At 35.7% G+C, this 27,619-nt stretch overlaps 1 protein-coding gene across 3 annotated transcripts in view; it reads left to right on the top strand.

Annotated features, from left to right (window-relative positions):
• Positions 1–27,619, top strand: part of SPOCK3 (SPARC (osteonectin), cwcv and kazal like domains proteoglycan 3) — a gene marked incomplete at its 5' end in the record, with an annotated part of 188,655 nt that overhangs the window by 110,689 nt on the left and 50,347 nt on the right. For 2 of the 3 annotated variants that reach the window (XM_080632378.1, XM_080632379.1), the window contains 2 exons: positions 6,072–6,198; positions 23,354–23,468. In XM_080632378.1, the coding sequence (XP_080488504.1) occupies positions 6,072–6,198; positions 23,354–23,468 (242 nt within the window). The remainder of the gene's footprint in view (positions 1–6,071; positions 6,199–23,353; positions 23,469–27,619) is intronic. The other variant, XM_080632380.1, reaches the window with a different exon arrangement.

The raw sequence follows: 27,619 nt of genomic DNA on the forward strand, positions 1-27,619 counted from the left end.
CATATCCGGTGTGGGAGGCCCAAAAATATATGCTGAAGAGCCAAATCAGAATTCCTGTGATAGGTGAATTGCTCTGCTGTGCAAAAATGCCTGCATCATCCAAGGTCTTCTTCCACTGTGTTCTTTACTTCTGGACCTATAGTTAAAATCTTTCTTCTCTGGACCGCTTTGTTCACACAATTTTTACGATGTATGAGCAGAATACATGCAACCTAAAACTATAAAATCATAGAATGGTTAGGGTTAGAAAGGACCTTAAGATCATCTATTTCTATCTCCCCTGCCGTGCATCCTTTTGATGCAGCCCAGCTTACAGTTGGCTTTCTGGGCTGTGAGCTCACACTGCCAGCTCATGTTCCAGTTTCTTGTCAACCAACACCCTTAAGTCCTTCTCCGCAGGGCTGCTCTCAATCCATTTTCCATCCAGCGTGGCTTCCCTAAGGGTAAATGGTTCTTGACAAATTTGGTGGCCTTCTACAACATGACTGTGGTGTTGGTGGATAAGGCAAGAGTGACTGATGTCATCTACCTGTACTTAAGCAATACATTTGACACTGTCCTGTATGACATCCTTGTCTTTAAATTGAAGAAGCATGGATTTGACAAATGGACCAGTCACTGGATAAGGTGGTACTCCAAGGTCCTACTACCTCATTCCTCCATCCTGCATGTGGGTCAGGGAAATCCCAAGCACAAATAGAGGCTGGGTGGAGAATAGATTGAGAACAGCCCTGAGGAAAAGGACTTGGGGGTGTTGGTTGATGAGAAACTTAACATTAGCTGACAGTGTGAGCTCGCAGCCCAGAAAGCCCTGGGTGCAGGGCTGCATCAAGAGAAGTGTGACCAGCAGGTCAAGGAGGTGATTTCTTCCACTCTGCTCCGCTCTTGGGAGACCTCACCTGGAGACCTGTGTTCAGCTCTGTGGCTCCCAACATAAGAAGGATGCGGACCTGTTGGAGCGAGTCCAGAGGACGCTACAAAGGTGATCAGAGGGCTGGAGTACCTGTTCTATAAAGACAGGCTGAGAGTTGGGCTTGTCAGCTTGGAGAGAAGGCTCCGGGAAGACGTTATAGCAGCTTCCAGTACCTAAAGGGTAAGAAAGCTGGAGAGGGACTTTTTCACAAGGGCATGTAATGATAAGACAAGGGGGAATAGCTTTAAACTGAAAGAGGGGAGATTTGCATTAGATATTAGGAAGCAGTTTACTGTGAGGATGGTGAGACACCAGCACAGGTTGCCCAAAAGTTGTGGCTGCCCCATCCCTGGCAGTGTTCAAGGCCAGGTTGAATGGGGCTTTGAGCAGCCTGGTGTAGTGGAAAGTGACCCTTCCCATGGCAGGGTTGTTGGTACTACATGATCTTTGAGGTCTTTTCCAGTCCAAACCATTCTATGCTTTGTGTGTTGCTGTGCATTTTCTTTTTCTGTTTTGTTAAAATACTCTACTAGCTAACGTCACTCAATAAAAGTGAAGTAAATATTATTCCAGGAAATTTCAGCAGCATTCAGCATTACCTGAAGTTGTTGTTTGTTTTGTGGTTGTTTTTTGGTTTTGTTTTGTGTTTTTTGGCTTTTTTTTTTATAGATATAGCTGTTTTGTTTAGATTTTAGTTTAATATATAGGCATTTACAATAAAATATTGGTTTCTTTTACCTGACAAAGTAGTCACAGTGGTGCTGAAAATAATGGAGCTATATGACAAGGCAAGAAAATACCTTAAAGCATAGACTTACCTTTTTAATAATACATGTAGGTGGAAGGAGGTAGTAAGAACTTGTATCCTTAAGTTATCTTATCTTCCTTCTCCTGTGTAGTTGAGTAAATAGCATTTTCTTCCTACATGCACAGAAAGAAATATTCTGAAATAATACTGTGATGGTTAGAGATGATGACAAAAATGATAGATGATACTCAGTTTTCTAGCCTAATGTTGAGTGCAGATGCTGGGGAAAAATAATAGCTGAATTAATATAATCTCACATGCACCTGCTAAGCATTATGGTGGTTCATCAAGAAATGCAAATGTCTTGTCACTACTGTTAGTTTAAAGTTGCTAAAGCATTTTTTGATTCCCATAGTAACTTTATTGGCCTTTGGTTTTTTTTGGCTTAGGTTTATTCAATTATTGTTGGTTTCTTAAGAGTGATTTCTCTTGTATTCGTTAAGAGCTGTGCAAAATAATGAAACAGGGCTAATATAGACATACACAGAGACGGGCAGTAATGTCTTGGTTTGTTTTGACATTTGGAAGAAACATTTCAACAATATATTGACAGCTATCATTTTCTTCCAGGATGCTTTAACATGATAAGGTAACTTTTGAAGTAAATCAATTCAACTGTAATGAAACCAAATTAGATTTTGCAATGTAAGTGCGGGTTTTATTTTTCAGATTACGTTAATCTGACAGAGCCCGATTGTGGCCCCCAAAGGCCATAGCAAAACATAATCAGGCAGTCTTTAAATTGGAATAATTCTGAAACCTCTATAAAATGCAAATGTAGCTATCAGACAAGAGTTTCAAGAGTTCTTTGAAAAACTGGGGGTTTAGTAACTCAGATTTATTTCTGTCAATCTATATTTGAAGACCTGTGTTTGAAGATTCTCAAATCTAGCTATACAATATGAGTTTTTCCAAGTGAATTGGGCCACTCATATTTTATATATGTCATTAAATAAGTTGCTTGGGAGTTGCTTGCAGCTAAATTTGCAATGGTTACTTCAGGTGTTCTCAAAGTATTTGCAAGCACAATCATTGTGTACACTGGAAGGTAAGTTTATGTATGCAAACAGGTACATAGGCTAAAATAATTGGGCAGATTGGCTAATTATGTTTCTAGGCTTGCAGTTCCATATGCAGTCTGAAAGCATATGCACAATTTGGTGTATGCAAATTAATGCACTCGCAAGTGTTGCTGGTAAATTAAACCCATAGACTTTGTTGACACCTAAAGTGTAAAATTATGTTACATAAGGTGGAGCTTGTGTATGCAGTAATAGATCTTTTTTTTTATTAGGCAGATCCCAAAGCCCTTTTCAGGAAATTAAGACTTTTCAGTGGAAGAGGTTGACTTTTATGTGGCATCATATATTTATTGTGGCAAAATACTAACAAACGCAAGAACATTTTTAGTGATTGCAGTGGTGTCGTGGTTTAAGCCCAGCTGGTAAAAAATTAAATGGCAGAATTTTAGTAACTGCAAGTTGTAGTGATATGGGTGGTCCTGCATATAGAAACGAAAGTAATAAACATGAGCAAGATAGAAAGATGATTTCTTAATAGTCAAGTAACTGATTTCTTTGTTTCCTATTCTTTCCCTAACATTTTAAAATGTAAAAATACATTTCTTTATCTGCATATTTCAAGTAAATTAGAATGAATTATATTGTAGTTGAGCAGACTTTCTGTGTATTATTTCATGACGTTGTACACATACACCAGTGATTTTAATTCAACATGATTTATATCATCACAGTAGTTTTTCAGTTATTTCCATGTCATAGAATCATAGAATAGTATGTACACTCATTGCCTAGCTTTAATGAAAATAAACACAACACCTGGTAACAAAGAAATAGTCAACAGGAACGAATATGATGTGGTTAAAGAATGGTGAGTGGAAATGTGCACTTAATTAAAAGGCATTGTTAATACATTTTATGAAACATATGTATCTACTGTAACTAGTATTAAAAATGTTTTTAATTGATTTTTCATATTTACCTGTCATCTCAGTGACTGACAAGCAAGAAATAGTTGTTCAAAAGTTCTAATTATATAGAGTCTAGTTTCCACATCATCGTACTAAAGTTGTTCATACAAAGAATTTCCATGACCAGGTGTCTCTGAACTGATACGTTCAAGGTATCATTATTTATAATTTAATTATAATTATACCTTTCATTCCAAGTTTAAACAAATATAGATATTACAGGAAAGTTATTATTAGATTTTGATAAGAGTTATCTGCTGGTCTGAGGTGAGTTTTGTATAATAGGAAACTTGACTCTCTTCACCCTAAATGAGAGTACCCTGGGACATTCTGCATTTAAAAGGCTAACAAAGCAGAGGTTAGTTGAGGAGAAGGTAATCTGTCTGACTGGATAAAATATTTTCCGTTTTCTTCTTACCGCCCCACTGGCTGTCACAGACAGTGATTTCCATTTACTGAGCTTGTTCTGGTGTCCACCTTCCTTGTGGTCCTTCCTGAGACACATGATTCTCTTTTCCTTCCTTCGTATTTTTTTTTTCTTGTGTCTTTTCTTGTTGAGGGCATGTACAAGGGTGCAGATATGCTTTTGGTGACCTGTGGTCACCACTGGTCCTTTCTTTGATATGTTTTAGGCATCTACACCCAACAGTCCCTGTGTGTCTTACAAATCCTGCTTCCAGTTTCTTATTTTTGCTGATACCAGTGGTCTCCCTGTTGATATCTGGAACTTTTGCAATTGATTTATGCAGTGGTTTAGAGTTACTGTATCTCAGATAAACAGAAATTGCATCAGGTTGATAGCTGGGACTCTGGTCCTGCCAGTAACCTCAGGCTACTGGGGCACTTCTGGAAAACTGGGAGCTATAAAAGTAATAAGTAGTAAGAGAAGGATGCAGCCATCTGAAAACCTAATTATGCTGAGCTTATGTGGATGTCTGGAAAACTCTCAGTCAAGTGAGTCAGGTTATTACTATATATTATGCATGTACAGAGATACAGTTCATCTTTGCTTTGCTATAATAAAAATAAAATGGTTTGTTCTAAGTGTTTAACTGATGCAGCTCAGCAGAAAGGATTGTTGTTTATTATTAATTAGAGTGATATGTTTCAATTTTTTCCTTTTTTTATACTTCCTGGTGGACATAAAACCCACTCATTATGCTACATGTACTTGAAGCTATTACTGTTTTTTAAGAAGTAACTGATAATTTCTGTGTACAACATCCTGTTTGCACTGTAAAAAACTCTGTGCAGTTCAAAATTTCGCCACACAACAAAATCTGAATGTAGACTTCTAACAGACATGATTCTTTTTTTATTTTTTCTAAAAGACCACATTTAGAGCCCAAATTATGAACAGCACAGAAACATTAGCATAGCTTGGCAATGTTTCTGATTTTGATCATCACCAGTTTACTGTTGAGTGTGTGCTTTTAGTCTTGTACTCTGAACACCATAAAAACAGAGGATAAGGAGTTTATTTTCTCTTCATTTCACTTCTTTTTATTACTCCAGTCAAGTTCTTCTCAAACAGTGTTTCATGACTAATTAGTAAAATAGTTCTTGATTATCTGTAGGTGAACCAAGCTCAAATAGTTCTGCTCCATTAAAAAGGATTTTAGTTGAGGGTTTTTTTCAATTTGAACATTTACTACTTGAATGTGTCCTGAAAAGTCATTGCTGTATTCTAAGCATAATCATTTTTAGATACCTCAGTAAGATCCCAAGCAGAAAACACAGTCTAAAAATCATGCATTATTGTTCTATTTTCTTATTTATATGGAAGCCATTAATAGATAAAGCAGACAATTCTGTGCGCCAGTGCACCTTCTTTTTTTTCCTTTGAACTTTGTATTGGTTGCTAGAGTCTGAATTTTACAAAATGTAAACTGTGAAAAGCTGTGGTCAAAGTGAGGCAAACAGTACTCTGAAGGACCACCTACTTGTTTCTGTAGTATTTATGATGTAATTTGCTTGTACTTAAATGTTAACTTCTAAAACACCAGTATTAATACAACAGCTCCATTCATACCATTTAATAACAACAAAAAAATAAATACTTCACAAGTCAGACATCTTTCACTGATCATTAAGTGTAAAAGTCACCAAACCTCATTTTCATCATCTTCTACTAAGAAAGTGAAATAAAATGCAGGTATCATGTATCGCTACAGTAAGGTACAAAGGTGAACGACTGTATATGAAAGACTGTGGCAGCCCTTTACTTAGAAGAAAATTTAAATTATTAACGGTTGAAATTACGTATGGCTTACTTTTTGTAAAGGCTCATTAAAATACCCTGAACATGTTATATTTTTGCTACTACTTATCAGAATTACATACTTTTTGTTTACTTACAGTATGAAAGAGGCTGGTTTAGGCCATAAACAGTGGAGGGGTGGTCCTATTTCATCAAACTGCAAGCAGTGTCCAGTAGTTTATACCAATCCTGTTTGTGGATCAGATGGTCACACATACTCTTCTCAGGTAAGAATTAAATAAGAACTTAATTATTCTTCCATTGTTCCAGTCAGTTTCAGCTCTTGGAAAATAAAATACTATACTGTAACACAAATCAACATTTATTTGTTTTAACTAAAATATATATTGCAGACTGAAACCAATGGCAATTCTTGTATATGTAAGGCAAAAAAGCAAAACAGTAGCAAATTCTAAGCAGCATGAAACAGTAATACCCAAAGCAGCACAGTATGAAAGTGCTCCACAATATGACACAACTCTAGGTTAAGTCTGTCTGCAGCAGACACCAAGGCAGGATTTTGAGCAAGTTAAAAATTGTTGTGTTTCCCCAGTTGGGGGGTAGGATAAATATGATAAGTCAGATTTTCCGGTTGACAATTGTGGGATGCTTTACATTCCAAGCACATAGCCATAAATGTAACATTGCCACATAAAAATACTGTAATAATGTAAATAATTGTTGCGTATCATTCCTTCTTGCAACATGCTTCTATGTGTTGAAGGCTATAATCAAATCTTCCTTCTGTATTCATGGACCTTCTTGTCTTTTCTGTCATACGTATTTGGAGACAGAATAGTAAATAAAAGAATACTAGTCAGTTTACTCAGTCTGTTTTGGAGAAAAATTTTTGCCTGTTCATGCTGAAGTCCAGAATCCATGTGACTGCATTAGTACAGTGCTCAGGTGAAACCTGTGAGGTGGAGGGACTTCATAATACTGAAAATAAACCAATTTTTTTTAGCATCCTCTCCTAAAACTTTCAGTACTCTTGAGGAACCCATTTTTGTCAAAAATGGCATTTAGTAGCGCATGGGAAACTACTGTGTTCTGTTATACTGACACCATGTCCTTCCCTAACAAAGTGTTTCTAATATCCAGTGCTTCAAGAGAACTGTAGTAATAATAATAATAATGGTGATTGTTTTACATAAAATAGATGGAGAAGCTGGGTTTATTACTTATAAAGAAAAAATTTCTATGTAACATTTTAAGCAAAATGTTTTTATGATGCTTTCCAGGACTTAAAGATTTTAGAGTTAGTATTTGCTGTACTGAATTTTCTTCTTCCCTACAATCTCAAACTATGTCTGAATTTGACAAAAAAAGGATTGGAGTTTCCAGGAGTGACTGGCTGCTGGATTGAACCCTGAGTATCTGCTCCACAGATGTTTTCTTCTTGATGAAATAAAAGCATTGAACATAACTAGCACTTCCTCAACAATTTTTATGCTTTTTATCCTAAATTTTACATTGGAAAATGTTTTTCTTATGAGCTGAATATATGTTTATTTATAGCGAACTGCTCAAGAACCTTAGTTTTCCTTTAAAAAGTTTAAAAAAATTTCTAAGCCCTACACCAGGATACCGGAGGCCCTGAACTTCGGACTTTTTGACCTAGCAGGAAAACAGGATTTTTCCAGTAATAATATGACTTAAAGTTTTAATTTAGGAATTTGAAAATACTCTTTTTTTTTTTATTTTTTCGCAGTAATCTCCTGTCTGTGTCTTAAGAGCTTGAAATATGCTTGCATCCTACCAGACATTAGATGATACTATTATTTAGCATTTCTTTTGTTGTTCCATGTGAAGGTCATGTTCTACCTAATGCAATATAAACATCGCAGCCAGTTTTAACCTCATTGATAATTTCCTATTTTATCATATGGGAATGCTGTATTCTAAATTGTCCTGTACACAGAAGTGACTCCTATGGCTTCTTATGGTCTGGCCTGAAGTATTTCTGCAGAAGTCTATAAATAATGCTAAAAAAGCTAATGACCACAGGAGATCTGTACTAACCTGTAAATACTTACTTTCATTTCAGTGATGTTATGATTTCATATTCTATGGTGCAGTTGCATTAAAATGTCCTTGCAAGGTTATTTCAGGAACAGTCATTTTAAAAATTGACATAAAGATGAATATTTGTGTTCCTTTATTCCAAGCAAAGTTTTGTTTCATTGTGTCATCAAGCTCCAGTAGGAGTTTATATAGCAGTTTTCTGTATTTAGAATGCATTTGTCAATGACTGTGGCAAATAGCAGAATACGTTTTCTGAAAACAAGTCAGTAAATAGTATTGTAGAACACAGCCAGACAGCTGGCTGTTGTTGGATGGACACTACTTTGGGAGTATGCGCTCCCTTTTCTGGCCAAGCCCATGCAAATGTTAGTGTCAAATTCATACACATTTTTTGCTTTGGAGAAAAAAAATTATTATATAATAGGTAGACAATGTAGAAGGAAAGGTTAACTTCTAAGTTAAACTGGTCCAGAGTCAAATAAGCGCGTTTTGTGTCCCATTCATTTTGTCAGGCCATGCTAGGTTTACTGTATTATCAACCTGCAGTTAGTCACATGCAGTCAGTGTAAAAGAAAAGTAGCAGATGTAAGATATTATTAGCATTACAAGAATGTTGAAATAAAAATATTAGATGCTGAAATATTGAGCGTTCAAAGTGAACATTAATTATTATGTGAGAAGACATTCAGTATAGAGATCATGCCACTTCTTTACCAGGGTGGTGTTAAAACAATTTTTAGTTAATAGCCTGTAAATAATACTTATGTGTGTTTTACACTTGTTAGTCTAGTTTTACGTTCTGCATTTCTGTAAACTTAGCACTTGAAAGTTCATTATTCATTTTAACTATAGAAATACTCAGGTAGTCCTGTGACATCGGGCTTTGGTACCCCTATGTGTTCAGCACGCTATCTATTCTCCAGAAAAACCATGGTTGCTGCTGCCAAGACAGCTCTTGCATCACACTATGGGAGGGGGGATTTTGATGCTGTTTGCTTACTTCATCCAAATATTGTTTATAATTTTATGTGAAATTCCTAGATTCTGTTCTCAGGAATTCCGTGTTTAACATTTTGCATTCTAAAAGCATGGGTGCCTTTATTCATTTCAGGTGTTTTAAAGACTTCACGTTAAAAATCTTTCTCTCTTCGCAGTGTGTTTGGTATGAAACAGATTATTTGGAGGAAGCACTTAAAAATAAGTATCAACATTTTTAATCTTTGATGTTATTTTAAACATATGCTTATTATAAAAGTTGAATTGGTTTAAATTTACTTATTTATGAGCTTATTGTGAGTTTTCAGGTCACATTCCTGAACTGTTGACAGTTTCTTTCTACTTTAGAAAAGATTGCTAGAAAGTGAATTGACTGAGGTACATTTGCAAGTCAAAGTTGTTGGCTGATGAAGAAAAAACAAACATGACCAACCTTTCTTCCACATACACACCCAAAAAAACACCTAAACAAAAAACAAATCAAACTCTCCTAAAAAAAACAGCCAACCAAAAAAAAAACAACCAACCAAGCAAAAAACCCAAACCAAGCTAAAAACCAAAACAAACCTTTTTTTAATGAGACTGACAAGTAGTCATTGAGACAAAATGTATCTTGCTTGTTTGATCCATGGAGTGTACTTTATCAGGACAAACTGATCTTTACAGAAATACTGGAAACTCCTTGTTTATTGTTTATATGCTTAAAAAGGTTAATAAAATATCAGGAAATGAGACTGTCTGGTTTGCCGGCTTCTGTCATCAATGGGTTTTGCCAATAATGCCTGAAGTTTTATCTGGAACCTTGAAACAGATAGGATATAGCGTTCAAAAAAAAAGAGAAACATGAGAGGGGTGCCTCACTTTATTTAATCAAGTTTGCCAAATAGGCTGATGCACTAGAAATTCCAAGTTGTATATAGTGGTTCTCTTTTTTTATCAACTGTGTTAAAATTAAATAGCTGCTAAAGCTATAGAGATGGTATCTTAGATTACAAATTATTTTATAGAACCTTCAGTATTTTGAAATTCTGGGCAGCTCAATATATCTTAGGCTAGAGTGACATATTTATAATAGCAAAAATTGAATTTGGTTCCTTTTTTTCATTTCCAGAATACTATTTTTTCTTAATATAAAATTCTATGTTGTATTTACTTTAAAATATAAATAAATGTTTATACTTCTGTCAAAATTAAAAAATGCTGCTTTATGGACTAGAAAATATTTTCTTAAGCCTTATTCTATGTCATGCCTTTACGTTGTTTTTTTAAAACAGTAATCAGTTTTCTCTAGAATATAAACAATTGAGGCTGGAAAGACAAGCCAATAAAATAAAAGGACAAATAAGGGAAAGTAAAACAAGTGTCAGGGTTTATTAAATAATTCTTATATCACAGCAACAGTATATTGATACAAAATAATGAATACAGGAAAAAACTCAAATTCAGAACCTGTACATGAAAACCTAAATCTGTATATTTACTGTCAAACGGGACAGCCAGCAAAACAAGAAAAATCAAATTGCTTAAAGTGAAGTTGAGAAGATAGCTAAAGATTCAGGTTTCTGAAACTGTTCATGTTGCCTTGGAAACATCTATACTTCTCTGGAGAACAGCCTTTTCTGAATGGTAGCTTTAACCAGCAGAAGTTAATCTTTTGAAAACCGCATTCAAAATATCATAACTATAAATACATATAAAATAATCAGAATGATTTTGGCACAAGAATTCTTTTCTAGAATGTATCCCTGTCATACACAGGCAGAAATGCATAGGACCTGGGCACAGGCACTGCCACTGGCATATTTATGCTTGTAGAGTGATGGTGGTATTAAGGAAGATGAAAGTAGCAAATGGCAAACATGAAAACTGGCTCAGATCTTGGCTCATTGAAAGCATTCAAATATTACATTAATAATGCTCTGAAAGAAGACCCCAAAGAGTGTGCCAGTGAAGGAGATGGTATGGAGAATCTATGTAAGCACTTACTAGAAAGGAAGAAGTTTAGTGGTGAGGTGTGTATTCTATTCTCATGTCTCTTGACAGCCTTACTTCCCACTCCAGGCATGTCATTCTGTTCTTCTTGGAACATTCCTTCCAATATCCCAGGGGTGAGGGAGAACAATGGTTACCTGAATTGTCCTTGTACACAAGGCAGTAGTCCAGATACATGAGAAAATGGAAGAAAATGTAACAACAAAGACATTTCTTGTTTTGTAATAGATACATGAATGGGATGATTATACTTTTTTTTCAGAACACATTTTCTCTCTTTCTGTCACCAGAGTGCCATGGAAGTCAGTAAATTTATGTCCTTAAAAGTGATAATTTTCCTGAATTTATCCTGTAGGATAAAATATGTAGCCACATAATGGTACCAAAAAAACCCGCAAACAACCAAATACATGTTATCACAGCTCAGGTGTATTAAGTTTGTGGCTATAAAATAATACAACCGAACCACAGAAAACTATCTGGGATTTAGGTTTTCTAATGGAATACACATCCACTTTCCTCCCAAAACAATGTCGCTTTAAAATATCCAAATCCACATATGGAAACACTCTTCCAGAAATTTCTGGGTTGTGTGAATTTCACAGCATGTTCACATCAGGACTCTGAAGCATTAATATACATCTGCCACCCTCTCTCTTAGGGGAAAAACAAGCAGACAGGAAAAAAAAGGAAGAAGAAACCTTGAAGAAATGAAAAGTTGGTATTCAGAAATGTTCGAGCGTTTTAGCCAGCTCTCAAACAGAATCCTTAAAGGGTCTCCTGAAAAAACAGAGAACAGTCTTTCAGGAAACTTGTCTTGTTTCTACCAAGTTTTCTTCAATGGTTTGGTTGTGATCTACCTCAACTTCAGTCATTTCTAGCAAAGAAAAGAACCATCCAACCTGTTTATTTACATATCCAATGGCTTTTAAGGTGGCTGTTTTCTTCTAAATTTACGAGAACATAATAGACCTTTTTTGTACAAGTTAAGACAGTGCTTCTTGCTCTCTTGCTTGTTTTCCTACATTAATCTTGAGATCAAAGTGAAGCCAAGTATTTCATAACAAACAGATGTTCTCTTGGATGGGATCTTGAGTAAATAAGGAAAACAGTATGAAAGTAAAATAACATAAGTCCCAAAAGAACAGATCTGGACATCGATGAGAACTGAGAGGGAGACAGAGATCTGAAAAAATGACTGAGTATCAGAGGTAGGTCCTCTGAATGACAGCAAAATTACAGAAAAAAAAGGAACATTGTAGGTTGCCATGGACTTACTAGAAGAAAACAGTAAGAGTTTTGTAGCAAAATTTACCAATCTAGCTCTTCCTTCAGAACATGATATGTGAAGACTTGGCTTTGTGTTGTCATGTTTTTAATCCATACGTGTCTGACACAGAGCAGGGAAGTCTTGTGTGTGTTTTGGAAATCAAGTACTAACAGCAAAAGTAGAAGGATTTAGGCACAGTTCTGTATGTTTCTACAGCAGGTAAGTCTCTTTAAGTTCAAAACCAGATATATATAATATAGGGAAAGCCAGCCATGCTTGGAATATTAACTCCCGCTTGTACAACAGTATGTTTCTTCCTTGACAGGACGAACTATTATGAATGTGGAATTTCATAAAAAAATTCCTTCACTGATAGCACATGGAGCCTTCTGTTTCGGACTGTTTAATAAATAGAATCTAGTACTTTGAGTTCAATTGAATTTTAGCATGCATTTTTAGGTGGGTGAAAAAACAGAGTAGACAGCTGTAGAGACAATGTGATGCTAAGAAAACTGAGAGTGCCTGGGAGTGTCTAACTTCTGATCTAAACCGTGATTCTGTAGTTTACTGATGAAGCTTTCACCTAAATGTAAGTAACTATACAGAATTTTTTATTCCCTTTACCCTCTCCAATCCCCCCAGTTGATATAGTATAGTTTAAAGGTCTTAGAAACTTGGCAGGATAATCCAGCATGGACTAGCTAGGTCCATTCACGTTACTTTTATTACTTTCATTATTTTTCCTGTAATTGAAGACTAATGAGCATGCCCTTTAGATGCTATTTTAGCTCACATATAACTTTATAAATATTTCAGTTTAGATGTAATTAGATAAATTGGGCTTGTTTAATTTGTCATGCAATCAGTCAGCATGGTTTAGGAAGCCGTATCACATTAAAAATACAGTGATAATGCATGCTAATGAGCAATAAGCAGATTCTTTTAACAAAAAATTCTATGCTTTTACAAGCTATTTGTGTCATTTATAAGGCTTTATGCTTTGCCATTGCTTTTACTTTACCATTGCCATTACTCAGAAATTTGCATGTGAGCTGAAAGCTGATTTTACACCAAAGTAGTCATCAGTTTTTAAGGTGATGGTTTAGGAGAATTAAATGGGTTTGCTCACATTTTAGATTTTTCTTTGAATGTTAATTTTTCAAGTTTGAAGTGCGACCTTGAAAAATACAAAGTTAGTTTTCTCTGAAGGGTATTTCTTTTTCTATTTTTAAGAAAATTCCTCCAAATTATGAAACTGTAATGCAATCAATGAAGTACACCAGGGATCTCATGTACATATAGTGTTGAGTGACATTCTCTGCCTCTGTAGCTTGGGTCTGCTAAAAATGGTGAAAAAGTTTGAAACAAGGAACCTGATGAAGTGCTGAAATGTGGACTGAATGGGCAAGAGCTCTGTATAAAGAGCCAGAATTTATAGATTTTAGTGTACGTGTGTATATGTTAGAAAGAGAATTTTTTTAATATTAAGCGTGCTTACAAGAAGCTGTTTGTGTGATTTCAAACCTCATCAGTGTTTATAATATTGGAATAAGCCAAGATCAGAGGGAATAATATAGGTAGGAGTAATTTGGTTATATTTTTGTTAATCAGTTTTTTAAAAACACTAAATATTTCTTATAATTTTTTGTATTTGAAATATCTTGTTTTTTACAGAATTTATTGTCTTCAAGGAATGTTGAAATATTAATTTGGATATGAGGTAATATATTACTTTTTTCTACACAAAAAATTACTAGAAACATTATTATTAATATTTTTTTAAGTTACTGGTAGTCATGTTTCAAGTAGGCATAGGGTTTTGTCATTTAGCATAAATTAAGCTTTATATTCTCATTTAGTGGTATAAAATGCTAGTTCACCTGTTTTCAAAATCTATAGAAAAGGATGGTGAGGTATGTATTTCCAAACTGAGTAGGTGCCTAAAAATTCAAATGGCTGATTTAAAAATTAGATGGGTCCTCAGTAGGATTTACCAAAGCTTCTGAGCATCATGTCTCTAAAAGCCTTTACATATGAAAGCAAAGACAGATAGGTGCCTAATTTAAGTATTCTCAGTAGGCATCTTATCTGCCTGTTTCTGTGACTGAATATGTTTTCTAGGGTGTCCAAAAAAGGCTGAATAGCTAGGTGACCTGATTTCAGGCTTTTCTTTTTGTGCTGTTGCACTGCAGATTGCTGAAGAAAATAAGCAAGAGCTATAAAAGTGAATCTTTGCGTACAGATTTTCATTTTGTCATGTAAATTGTTTTATATAGCTCAAAGCTTTATAAACAAAGTATTGTCATTTCTCTTTCAATCACAGAAGACTTTCTCTACTCAGGGCCTTGGTTCAGTAGGCACGTTTCCTGTTGTTCTCTGGACAAAATGCTGGTTGCATGTCTTAATGGTTAATATTCTGAAATATATTCATTTTAAATAGTAGTACTTGTGTGCTGAAAAGCTTTTAACCCTATAATATAATAACTAACCCTATAATATAACCAATAACTGCTATTGTTAGGTAAGTAATACACATGATTAACAAGTTACTGACAGGAAAAAAGGCATATATAGATCAGGATTTTTGAATTCTCCAATGCCTACTGATATTCCCTGCTTCACCTGTGCTAAATCACTTATTTTTTCTTTTCTGTACCCTGGAAGGTTGGTTAGAGCTGAGTGAACAAGGATGTGGAATAGTTGAGGAGTAAGAAGTAAAGTCTCTTATTCTCTTTTCTCTCACTGGTTAGTGTCAGAAGCTTTGTCTACGACTACTGTTGGTAATAATAAGAAAAAACCCTATTAACTTTTCCCTATATGGAAGTATATGTTCAAATTAAGTATTTCTAGCATATGAAATAATAATATCAGGTGAATCTAAATTGTTAATAAGTGTATTTTTTTTTTTCTTAGAATTAGGTAGCATGCCCTGTTTAATGATAAATGCACAAAAAAGTCATGGACTTATACAGAGCTTTCATTAAGATTAGGTACAATTAAAGGTGACAGTGACCTTTCAAAGATTAAATGCTTTGTAGAGTTGCGTAGTTGTTAGCTACTGGTTGTCTAAAAAGTAATTTACTAAATGCTCAGCATTAAATGAGATGGTGTTCTAGAAAGCATTCCTGTGTTTCATACCTCAGCACATGAAAATTTCTAAAAGACTACATTGAATTCACGCTTCATCCAATACTGCAAAGTTATGTTTATATGGTAGAAGAGGGTGTGTTGACATATCTGGCCAAACTTCATTATTTCAATATCAAGGGCTTGAAGAATGTAATGAACAGAGTACACATGGGAGATCCAGGTGAACACACTGACAGCTAGCGTCTGCTGACTTGTATGCTGTAGGAGTACACCACATCTGCTTCCATCTGTCCAGTATATATAAGGTGAAGGAAAGGAAGATTTGGAGGGAGTATCTGCAGACAGCTCCTGAAGGCGCTAGTGGATGAGCTTCTGTTCCTTACTTTAAGGATATATGCCATTTCTCTTGCTACTTAGCTTTAGTTAGTTTAAAAGCCATTAGATATTCCTGGCAAGACAGTACTACTGGGTGAAAGTATATTGTCTTGCCACTGAGCTAGTAGTATTCTCAAAAAGGAGCACAATTGACAAAATGCTTGGAAATGCCCAAGTTGATGTTGCACAAGCAACAAATACGTCTTTTTGGGTAGACATATACTGCAGTCTTAATTATGTTGCCGTTTCTTCCTCAGAGCTCTTCACTCGAAACACAGAATGGACATTCCTCTCTTGTATCTAATCAGCAATTTGTTTTCTCTGCACTGCTTAGTACAGTCTTATGTCTTTTATTATACAGTAGCCAGACAGTTAAACTGAATTTATCATCTGCTTTAATACGTCTTTATCCTCTGTAGATTTTGAGAATTCTGCAAATAGTAACTAATTTACACTGTCTCACACATAATCCCTCTGCATGATGACTGTTGTTTTACAGATAGAAAATGATTCGACAGACAGATGGAAACAAAACAATTATTCATGAAATTTGGATGCCCAGTTAAAGGATTGGGTTTTTCATGTTTCACATTGCAAATCATTTATACATTAAATTCATTTTTCGTTCAGTTTATCTAAAAATATTTAGCATGTTCCCAAATCAGATTTCAGGTTTTCAAGAGCTCAGGAGAGCACAAATACACTCAGTACCAAACAGAATTTTGCTGAAGTTATCCAAGATCCATGGTCCAGCATAAGCATTATAAGCATTATTTTTCTCTTCTTACTTTCAGTCTCCCTTGTTCATTCATTCATGTCTTTCAATCTCTGCAGTAAATGAACAAGATTTATGCAAGCAATAATCTCATGACATTGGTTCATTCTCAGAGGAAGTCTGTCCTATACTTCCGCATTGAATAAACTTGATGCCATCTGGTCCACCCATTTTCTCAAAGCAAGATACAACTACACAGTTGTAATTCCTGACAGATTTATCTAATTCTGATTGTAAAGACAATCATTAAGATTCAATAAACTTCTCCTACAATTTATTTTAATACTTCACTACCCTTATTATTAGAAAGTCTTCCTAGCATCTAATCTGAAACTTTTCTGCAGCAATTTAAGTCAATTATTTCATGTAACATTTGTTGTGGTATTCTTTTCAGGTATCTTTCAGGTGCCTTGTACCTATTTGACAGCTGTTATTTAAATCCTCTTTTCTCTAGACTGAACATATCTTCTCCTTGAGCCTCTTGGTGACTCTATTTTCTATGTTTTTTTTTTTTTTTTTTTTTTTTTACTTTTTATGCATAATTCTGTCTTGTTGGAAACCCTGTTCACAAAGCTGGCCTAAAGGTGCTCTATTTTAAGCACTGCCAGATCTGTGTGGGATTATTTTACGTGTTTTGTAGGTTGAAGTCATGTTCATGTGTCCTGGTATGTTAGTGTTTTTAAGCCCCATTCAATTGTTCATAATGATCACTAGATTTTTATTTTTTCAATTGAAATGGATGTCTAGCCAGTTGTTCCATAGCTTGTATTTTGAACGTGATTATTATGCCTAATAGTAGAATGTAGCTATATTCTATATTTAAATTCATTATATTTTTAGCCTATTCAATTGAGTATTTTATTCCATTCCTATCTTCTAGAGTTATTCCAGCCGCTTCCCTGCTTAGTAGGATATCTTTTATTTCATATTCTAAGCCATTAATGAAAAGACAGAATAGTTCCAGGGTTGTGACTTAACCCTTGCGAAGCCTACTCAGTACAGCCTTCCATTTTAACCATTTAAGCGAGCATTGATCACTATTCCCTGAGATTACATTCAACTAATTTGGTACTCATCTTACAGTATAAGCACACAAATAGCATGCTTTTCAGTATGGCTTACCAGATTGGAATGTAAAGGAGTATGACATGCCTTGGTAAAATCAAGGTACTTGCTATCTAGTATATCTGTGTTTTCTAGAAGTTTGTCCATAGAGTGAAACTAGAACTATTATGATTTGCCTAATAAAACCCTATAGCGTAGTCCATGTCCTTCCAGGTGCCCAGAAATAAAAAGCTGTTTTTTTCTCTGTAATTTCTGAGAACAGCTTTTCCTTCCTTTTTTTTTTTTTTTTATTTTCTTCATCTTTCATTCATTTCCAGTCCAATAGTGCATTTTCTGTCCTTCACAGTTTCTCAATGGCTGCAAGTATGCCCAGCCAGCTCAAGTGTTCAAGGATATAAATATCAAATTCAGCTAATTTGAAAACTTCTAGACTGTACAAATATTCTTTGAATATTCTTTTTTGCTCAACATGGAGATTTTATCTCGCTGTATACGTGACACTTGTGCTGACTTACTACTCCTTTTTATAGAGCATTCCTATGTATTTGAAGTCATGAGAAGCTTTTCCCAAGTCACAGGTTTTTTTGGTGTCCTACCCATGTATTAATGTCATGCAAACTGTCATTCATATGTGAAAAATTAGTCAGTTGTTCACGGGAGGATCATTTGGGGGTTTTCTAAAGGTAACCATGTATATATGGAAATGTGTGATATTCACCTGGAACTTGGTGAATATCACACCAAATATTACAAATATCACACCATATTACAAATGCAAGGGAAGTTGGGGTTGTTTGGAACTTCATGTAATAAATAAAGTGTATCCTGTATTCATGTCAATCAGATGAACACAGAAATAATAGTACTTTCACCTTGTATTTTATTTTTTTCATTATATGCCATGGAAGACTAAGTGGGGTTTTTTTTTTCAATTTGAGAGCAAGACTAGGCTCTATATGTATAATGTACAGAGATCTGTTGGAAACCTTTCAGAGGTAGCTACTTTGGAATGGAAGGTGGCAGAGCTTAATAAAATATATCACTGTCATTTAATCTTTCCAACTCTACAAAAGTAGTTCTAAGAGCAGGGCTCATGTATATCAAAATAACATACAGTGTTATTGTTTCAAAAATGTAACTATTCTCATCTTTAATAACAGTAAAGCTGCAAGAATCCTGTCTAAAGATGACATACATGTTCTTGGCACACATTTTAATTGCTTGTCTCTAGTTCACTAAACAACTACCTTGGGCAAATGTTGAAGACTGTCAAGTCCATTTAAGACTGAACAGGTTTTCAAACAGGCAGAATATGAGTAAAGAAATTGCATTTTTCTGTGGGACGCTTGACGGTACATAAATGAAGAATTTTTCATGCTGAAACATAATTACCAAGAGACCCTGACATGGTACATATTCTTTGTCTGTACTGAAATGATTTATTCCTTTTTTAAGCACTTTGCAGCGTATTGCTCTGAAGTCAGAAATACTTACTCTTCTGTCTTGAAACAAAATGTGTGAAAATTCCAAGAGCTGAGGCAGGCTTAGAATCAAACATACAAATGAGACATGATGAAACTCCAGGGTAGAAAACGAGTATGATAACAGGAAAGAGAATTCAAGAGCAGAAGGAAAAAATCTAGATATATTCAGAAGTAAAATGGTATTTTTTCATGCATATAAAAGATTATGATGAAAGTAGCACAAGCAGTTAACAGTTTATAAAACCAGCATAAATAAGGAATATTGTGAAATACAACAGTTGGGTTTCTAGCAAAATTCATTATGTTTTCCCCATATAGAAAAGTCACTAATAAAGACAAATAAATTGGAATTATTTTATTCCTATACATAACATAATAGTTCATGTATTTTTTCTGCTCTTTAACCTCTTCAGGTATTTCCATGACAAAACAAATTATTTCATCACTGTTCCAAACACTCTGTCTCCTTTATTCTCATCATGTCCTCGTATTCTGTATGCCACAGATTTCTTTTTCTGTGGAGTTTTTCATGTTTGCTCTTCCGCCAGTTTGAGAGTAATGTTGCGGGAAGTCTGGCCCACCTTTGTTTAGCTGAGCTGCATTTGCAGTATCCCAGTGCACTGTTTATTTGGACAATAGGCAAAGGAGGTTTGAACCAGAGTTATATTCCTGGTATCATTAGCTACTGATGCGAAATTCTCAAAACAGCCTCTTGTTTCATTCCTGACTTATACAAGCATCAGGATTTTGCTTTGTTTCTGGAGACAAGGAATCTGTCTCTGCTGCCTGCCAGTTCATAAAGTGAGTTCAGTGAGTGTGAAATGTTAGCATACCTGTGAATGGGAGTACTGATTTGGAAGTGTCATGTGCTGGCTTTGTACTCACTAACTTCAGTATCAGTGCCTAAGGCAGGAGTCGTGCATTATGTTTTTCGTAACATGGAAAAGGGTAATGTTACTTGCAGATACTACAGAGTAGACAACTTTAAAGAAAATAAACCGAAAGGACTAAACTTACAGCTCATCATTAGCTGCAGCAGCTTTGAAGTATTCACTAGTTTCTTCAGCAACATTTGAGTGAAACAAAATAGAAGCACTGGATTTTGTAAAAAATAATGTCTCAAGGAAAGGATTAAAGAAATCTTAAAAAAAATAAAAGAGTATTCCTTGTTTTGCACTCATATGCTGATCTCAGTAAAATAAACCTGACATGGGTTTTATATGTCCATTTTTAATGTTTTAGAGTGGTGGTTTCATTAAGTTCAGTCTCCAACAGGTGTAATCAAAGCTTAAAGCACAGGTATTTGTAGGTTTGACTCCTTAAGCTACTAAGATTAAATAATAAAAATTCTCAAGCCTTAAAAGGGAAGATATCTCTTTTTAACAGAAATACTTATTAAATTTGTATTTGTGATCCATTCTACTAAATCTGAAAATTGTTTCAGGTATTAAAATATGAATTGTCATGCACTGCCTGGGAAGAGGTCTGGTGGGCATCATGGCTAATGCAGGTACTCCCTTGTCCAGCCAGGTTAATTGTGCAGGGATACAAAAGGTGTTCAATTTTTTCATAGTCAGCATAGGCAGAGCTGTTTGCTTTGCTTCAATTTTCTGGTCCTTTAAGAGATACTGTTGCTCTTCGTATAGGTTTCAATTGTAGCAGATCTGCTGTTTTGTTGTGATTTTTTTTTAGATTCTTTTAGCTTTGTTGTCCTTTAACCATGCCTTTTCAGCAAAAGGTAGCACAATTGGAACTGAACTATAATAATGATTTTATGTAAATACACAAAATTTGAAGTATTCTTTTCTCTCCTAAAATGTGTTCCTTTTGGTATTGCCAGTGGTGCAAAAAGGTACTTCAATAGAGTGATGTGGCACAACTTGTGCTAGGTAGAGAGCTGCATGACAGTGTTGCGGGTTAGAAGTCTGACTGCATGAAAGGTGGATATAGTTCTGTAAATTCAGTGTTCTGTGATCTCTGGTCTGCATACTTTTGGAAACCTCAGGTGCAGTCTTTCAGGAGGCTCCTTTATTCTTACATAGCTACAATACTCCTCCCTTCTCTCTTTCTTCCCTCCCCTCTCTCCCCCCCCCCCCAATTTAAGGAGAGACAGAGCAACTTCAACTTTAGGGTTTGCCAGAAATACTGATAATTGTATAATGGAATTGCAGTAAGCAGAAGTTAGATACCCAAACATAAGATGAGCTGGGGAATATGAGGCACAAAGTCAGGGGAGATTGGTCTTCTGAAGTGTTGAGATGCATAGAATCTCAACTTAGTATTTCTGTTACTTGAACTGGTTTTCTGACTCCTACGCTTACCTAACTAATGAGACATCTTCCGTCTTTTGTTCAAAGATGACGTGTTCTCCATAACATCTCCTCCTGTCCTTTCCTGAAAAAGCTCTTTGTAGATATTAAACTTTTTTCTCCCTCCCACTTCATTTGGGATTGTGTTTTTTTTCTAATATTACATTGGCAAAACATAGAATCATAGAACAGTTAGGATTGGAAAGGACCTTAAGATCATATAGTTCCAACCCCCCTGCCATGGACAGGGACACCTCACACTAAACCATGCCACACAAGGCCTCATCCAACCTGGCCTTGAACACTGCCAAGGATGAAGCATTCACAACCTCCCTGGGCAACCCATTCCACTGCCTCACCACCCTCTCAGTAAAGAATTTCTTCTTTATATCCAATCTAAACTTCCCCTGTTTAAGTTTGAACCCGTTACCCCTTGTCCTGTCACTACAGTCCCTGATGAATAGTCCCTCCCCAGCATCCTTGTAGGCCCCCTTCTGATACTGGAAGGCTGCTATGAGGTCTCCATGCAGCCTTCTCTTCTCCAGGCTGAACAACCCCAACTTTCTCAGCCTGTCTCCATACGGGAGCTGCTCCAGTCCCCTGATCATCCTTGTGGACCTCCTCTGGACTTGTTCCAACAGTTCCATGTCCTTTTTATGTTGAGGACACCAGAACTGTACACAATGCTCCAAGTGAGGTCTCACGAGAGCAGAGTAGAGGGGCAGGATAAAACAACATTTTCTTTGCTCCTGTGAATTGCATTCCTTTCCAAATGACAGGTACATAACGGCACATTTTGGGCATCAGACACTTTCCATATCTGATCTCAGATGTGACGCTTTCTTCCCACTTTAACTTAACTTTCCCAAACTTTGCTTGACAATTTATATTATAGTTTTTATCTCAAACAGAAAGAATGAGAAAATTGTAATGATCTTGGTCCATTTTAATGGTTTTGAAAACTTTATAATGCAAATAGCTCAACATCAAAAATCAAGGTAATGCAAACCAAACTGATTAAGACCGTCCTTTGAGTATTTTACACCCCATAGCTACTGAAGTGCTGGAGTCAGCTCTCAAATATGACATGTAATTACATTTACTGTATTATTAATTTTAATGCAGAGTGAATTTTTGGTTCATTTCCAATATGCCAAGTAAAAGTAGATGTCTTCTATATGTGAAATATGCACAAGAGATGCAACAGAACTACACTAATCTACACGCTTAATAATTTACACGGACAACTGTGTTCTAATCAAGGATTTACAGCATGATATTTGAGTATCACAGTTTTTTATCAAAAGTTCTTTATGTCAAGAACTTTTGGAATAAATTCAGCTTTTCAGTAAGAATTACAATGCTTACAACAATGTTATTTTCTATGTATGTGGTCTTAAACTGTTATTTTTATATGCTTGAAACAACAATTCCATTTCATGGTTAGATTTAATTATTATATGGTTTCTGAATTGGAGCTGTAAGTAAACAGATCAGAGCCATACAAATTAAATCTTTTTTTATATTGGGTGAGGCTATCTGTCACTGTGCAGAATTACATCAGGCAAAGCTTTCCATTTTATGTATTATGCTTTTTGCTGGTAGAAATTAAGTGATAAATTCTGTAACAATTCACTGTTAATTGCTTTTTTTACTAATATTGAATTTTGTTGCCGTGTTTATTTGCTCATATAACACAAATAAAAACCAATGCAGTCTACTTCATTTAACATGCATATTCAGATCAGTCTAACACCACAAGTGCATACATGCCTGAGTTGAGCCTGAAACTGTAGCCAGGTTAGGAAAGAAAAACTTTGTAGCTTTATCTAATCTAATTCTTGATACAAAGATAGCATATACTGTGGAAAAATTCTCCTATCATCTGTGTCTGCAGAGAGTTAAGCACTTCATGAAAGATTGCTTCAAAATACTTAAAGAGCTATAATTTTTAATATAAAAGATGTTTATGTTAATGATAGCCATTCTGTCTCCTTACAGTGCAAATTAGACTATCAAGCCTGCGTCTCAGGAAAACAAATCTCAGTGATATGCGAAGGACGTTGCCCTTGCCCTCCTGACAAATCCACAAATGCAGGCAGAAATGATAGGAGAGGTAAGTGATGGCAATTTGTGCAATATTTTTAACAGCTTGTTTCTAGAAGGAAGTAAGATTTTTGCGTAAGAATAGTAAAGTAATCACAAACACTGATTATTGTTGAGTAAAACCAGCTTTGTTTTGTTCAAGGATGTTTTCTTTGCCATGGGTTTTGAAATGTGCCTACAGTAAAATACTGCTGTATTTTTCAAGCGCAGCAATTGTAGTATGAGTTATTATTGTTCTTTTTTACTCTAATACTCCGCAAGCTGCTTATGGCTGTACTTAAATACATTCCTGGCTCCTCAGTGTTTTCAGCTGAATATTCAAGAAAATTAAGTGTGACAGAAAAGAAGGAAACTTAAAAGACCTTGTTACTGCCCAGAGAAGCAAGCAGTTGCCCTTAAACTGTGGAACTATTAGTAAAGGCTGTCATACAAAAGTGAGTTTATCTTTGAAAAGGGTTTAGTAGGAATAAATCAGCTTCCTTTTGAACCATGCATGAGATTAGGCTGCTGGAAAATATAGTTGTTTTGCACTGCTTCTTAGCCATTGCAACTGAAGAAAAAAATTTGTGGCCAAGTGGATTTGTATTTAAGTGACGCCCAGATGTTATAGAAAGGTGTTGTTAAACAAACATCTTTGCTGTCTTTGGTGATCCAGAATAGAGAGCTATCATGGCATTAGGTTTTAGGCCACCATGGGCAGGGGGATTGGACTAGATGATCTTTTGAGGTCCCTTCCAATCTCTAACATACTGTGATACTGTGACCTGAATTTGCCAAGAACAGCATGACTGAGATGACCACTGCAAACATTGAGCTGTGTGCAGACATACAAGTCAATTAAAACTACTCTGAAACACTCCTTTAGGTCAATTTTTTGGTCTTCAGCAATATCATTGATTGTGTAATTAAATATTAATTGAATGTATAATTAAATATTCCCTATGCTATAACCCCTCTGCAAAACAATACAGCCTTGAGATTTTTCTTTTAAAGCATTAATTTACAATTTCATGTAGTACCAATAAATAAATAGATAGATCTGTCATCTGCTTATATTGTCCGCCTGGATGAAAAACACTTGAAGACCCAGCCTTACATGGTTAATGTGGCTTTTTTGATAGCACATGTAGTATAACATTAATGCAGTTGCAGTTTTCTGCATCTTTGGCATAGATGTGGGGATATCTGCTTAACAGCGGGCATGAAATAAAATTAAGGTAGTGAGCTGAGAAGCATCTCTGTGAGTAGTAGGCCTGTCATTGTCCACTGTTGGTTTTTTAATGTGGTGTCATTTTCCTTGGTTTTTACCAAAATAAAATTAACGTTTTCTCTGCTGGAAGCTGGTTCACCTGATGCAGTTGTTTTTTGTCTTTGTGTGTGTTCTTTCAAATACATTCTTTTTTTGGTACTCCTGTATTTAACACTGAAAACAATCAATAGACAAATGTTATTTGCTTCAACAAAATTGAATTGTTTTTAATTAGGAATTAACTCCTAGGAATGAACTCTTCTTGAAGATTTATACTGCCAAGGGACCAAGATTACTTGTGCTTAGTTATGTAAAAGAGAAAGAAAAAAGATCCTGTATGGGTATGGGAATTAACACTATAATCCCATCCTGACAGATTGTCAGGGCAAGCAAAATACAGGGCTTTTCCACTACTACATTTTACTGCAACACTGAAATTTGAATATCATTTCTTTACAAGGCCAAAGGCCAGGAGACATGAGAAATATGAGTGAGCTGAGTATCACTGCTGAAATATCGCCCATTGTAGTAACAGGATACAAAATTTGGTTTAACGTTTGTTTTAAGAATATAACCATATTCTTTAAATGGAACTCCATGCAGTGTTCTAGGCTGTATGTGCACTTGTCAGTTATCTTGACTCCAAAAACGAAAGGGCTAAGAAGTTGATCTGGAGCTAGCTGTATAACTTAGTAAGAAAACAAATGAGAAAAAAAAGGACACAATAAAATAAAGATCTTTCTTCATCATATTTTTGTTTTGGTTTTAGTTTTGAGACAGTAATGGGTAAAACTGTAAACTACAGCAAGTGCTCCAATAATTTTTCAAAAGAGAAATGGAAGGAAAACAAACTTAGTGTACTGACATAAAAAAGAGGGAAAGTCTTGAGTCAGTGTTGGAGAGAAGGATCACCCAAAGTTAGAAATAAATGAAGATGGGAAGAGAGGGATGACTTAGGGATTTGCTTAGAATCAGAATGAGAAAGAAAGGAAAATCAGAAAGAATGGGAGGCACCATCACTAGTGATAGAGATGTTAATTAAGAGACAAGTGAGGAAGCACTTGCAGGACCCTATCTTATTTTCCAGGCCTAGCCATTGTTCCATGTCCTATTTTCACCCTAATCTCCTTCAAGTATGTGCCAGGATTTGGTCTATCCAGGTCATCCTGGCTTGCACAGTTGTGCGTGTAGGGGTTTCCCTGAGCTGGAATGTGCAGGTCTTTATTTTCCTAAGCTCTTCTGAGTCTTTTTTTGCAGTGGTTATGTGGAAGCAGAAACTAAGAAGGCTTCTGTGTACTGCCCATATTTTGAGGCTGGGGAGACCTCTGTCTCATTGATGGTGTCTGGGTACCATTTTGTGCTCCAAATAGCAGTTACTATCCTTTTGCTCTGACTGAGCCTTTGCCTATTGTGGAAGACTATGTTTTTGCTAGTCCTGCTGTTCAGTCTCATGGATAAGAGCAAATATGCATGATGCAAAGTGTAGGCTTACCAATTGCATCACTGGGAAAAGGAGATGAGACCAGTCAATGGGGTAAATGCAGAAGTTGTGCTTATTTTTAAGGACGCACAAAGTTCTGTTAACTTTCAGACTTACCTCTGCACACCTCATCGTGTTACCTTCTGGCAATTCGGATCACCCATCCCTAACGGCCCAGAAAACAAGCACCGGATCAGTCCTCTTTCTGCTTCTTTTTGGGTATAAAGTATGCTTAGCTTCCTGTTTCAGCTATCTAAAATGAGTAGGAACTTGTAGACCTACCGTCTGCAGTGAAGCTCAGCCTATTCTGTAACTATAACAGGCAAGACAGAGTAAACAAGAACTTGCAGTGCATCTGGATACTGAAATTTGTTTAAGAACAGATGAGATGAGAGCTTTTACTCAACTTGATTTCATCTCTTGCACCCACTCTCTCACCCTCCCACCCAGCACTGTGTTCACTAGATCTCAGCTTATCTTCCAAGTAGGAAGGTCACTGCTGACCTGGGGCAGTCAGGCAAAAAATCATGTTGGTTTCTGCCATGCAGCTGCGTGCAGTGCCTATTGGGTGTTTCTGGCCATGGTCCTTGGGAGTTCCCCTGTGTTCGGGTGAAAGCATCTTGTTGATATCCAGGACCTCTCTTCGTTTCCAGAATCTTTCCATCAGCCAGGATCTTAAACGTCTTCTTTCAGAGACCCCTTCTTCTTTCTAGAAAGCCATTCTTCTTCCAGGACCCATCCTTTCAGTCCCTACTACCCGCACTACCTTTGCCCCGATTTTCCTAATCTAAATAATCTGTACTCAGAGACACAATGCATAATCAGTCTCCTGTAATTTCTGTTCTGTGTCACTTTATTTAATGAAGGATTCAGGAAATGCAACTTATATCAGAATTTACACAACTCCATACCAATTGCAGCTAGGAAGTAGCAGCCTTATGCTTGAACTTTGAACAAAGTTCAATTTTAAGACATCCACAGACTTACATACACAGACTTACCTGTTAGTGTTCACATTTAAAACTATTCTTTCACATACTGCAGTAGCACATTTATTAGAAGTTTTGTCACATTTTTTTAGTAATGTACAATTCACTAACCTGCATCTATTCTTTCAGTAATTTAAAGTAAATTAAAGTAAAAAAAAAATTAAATTACAAAGCTTTTAACAACTTGCTATTTTGACTTTATTCAAATCATGTTTCCTTTCAGCTAATTTGAGATTAAAATATTGACAGCAAAATTTCTTTGGGAAAACTTAGGTGACTTAGTGATAAAGAAGAAGAGGTGAAGGAGATAAGGCTTTTCTGTTGGAATGTTTTCTTGACTCATTAACAGATTTTAATTTTCCTTAATTTGTTCCCTTCAAAAAGATGGGTTTTAGAACAAAAATAGTTTTATTGAGTGCTCTTCTGTCATTTGGCACTTTTTC

Source organism: Psittacula echo (genome assembly GCF_963264785.1).
Source record: "Psittacula echo genome assembly, chromosome: 1".
Taxonomy (NCBI): domain Eukaryota; kingdom Metazoa; phylum Chordata; class Aves; order Psittaciformes; family Psittacidae; genus Psittacula; species Psittacula echo.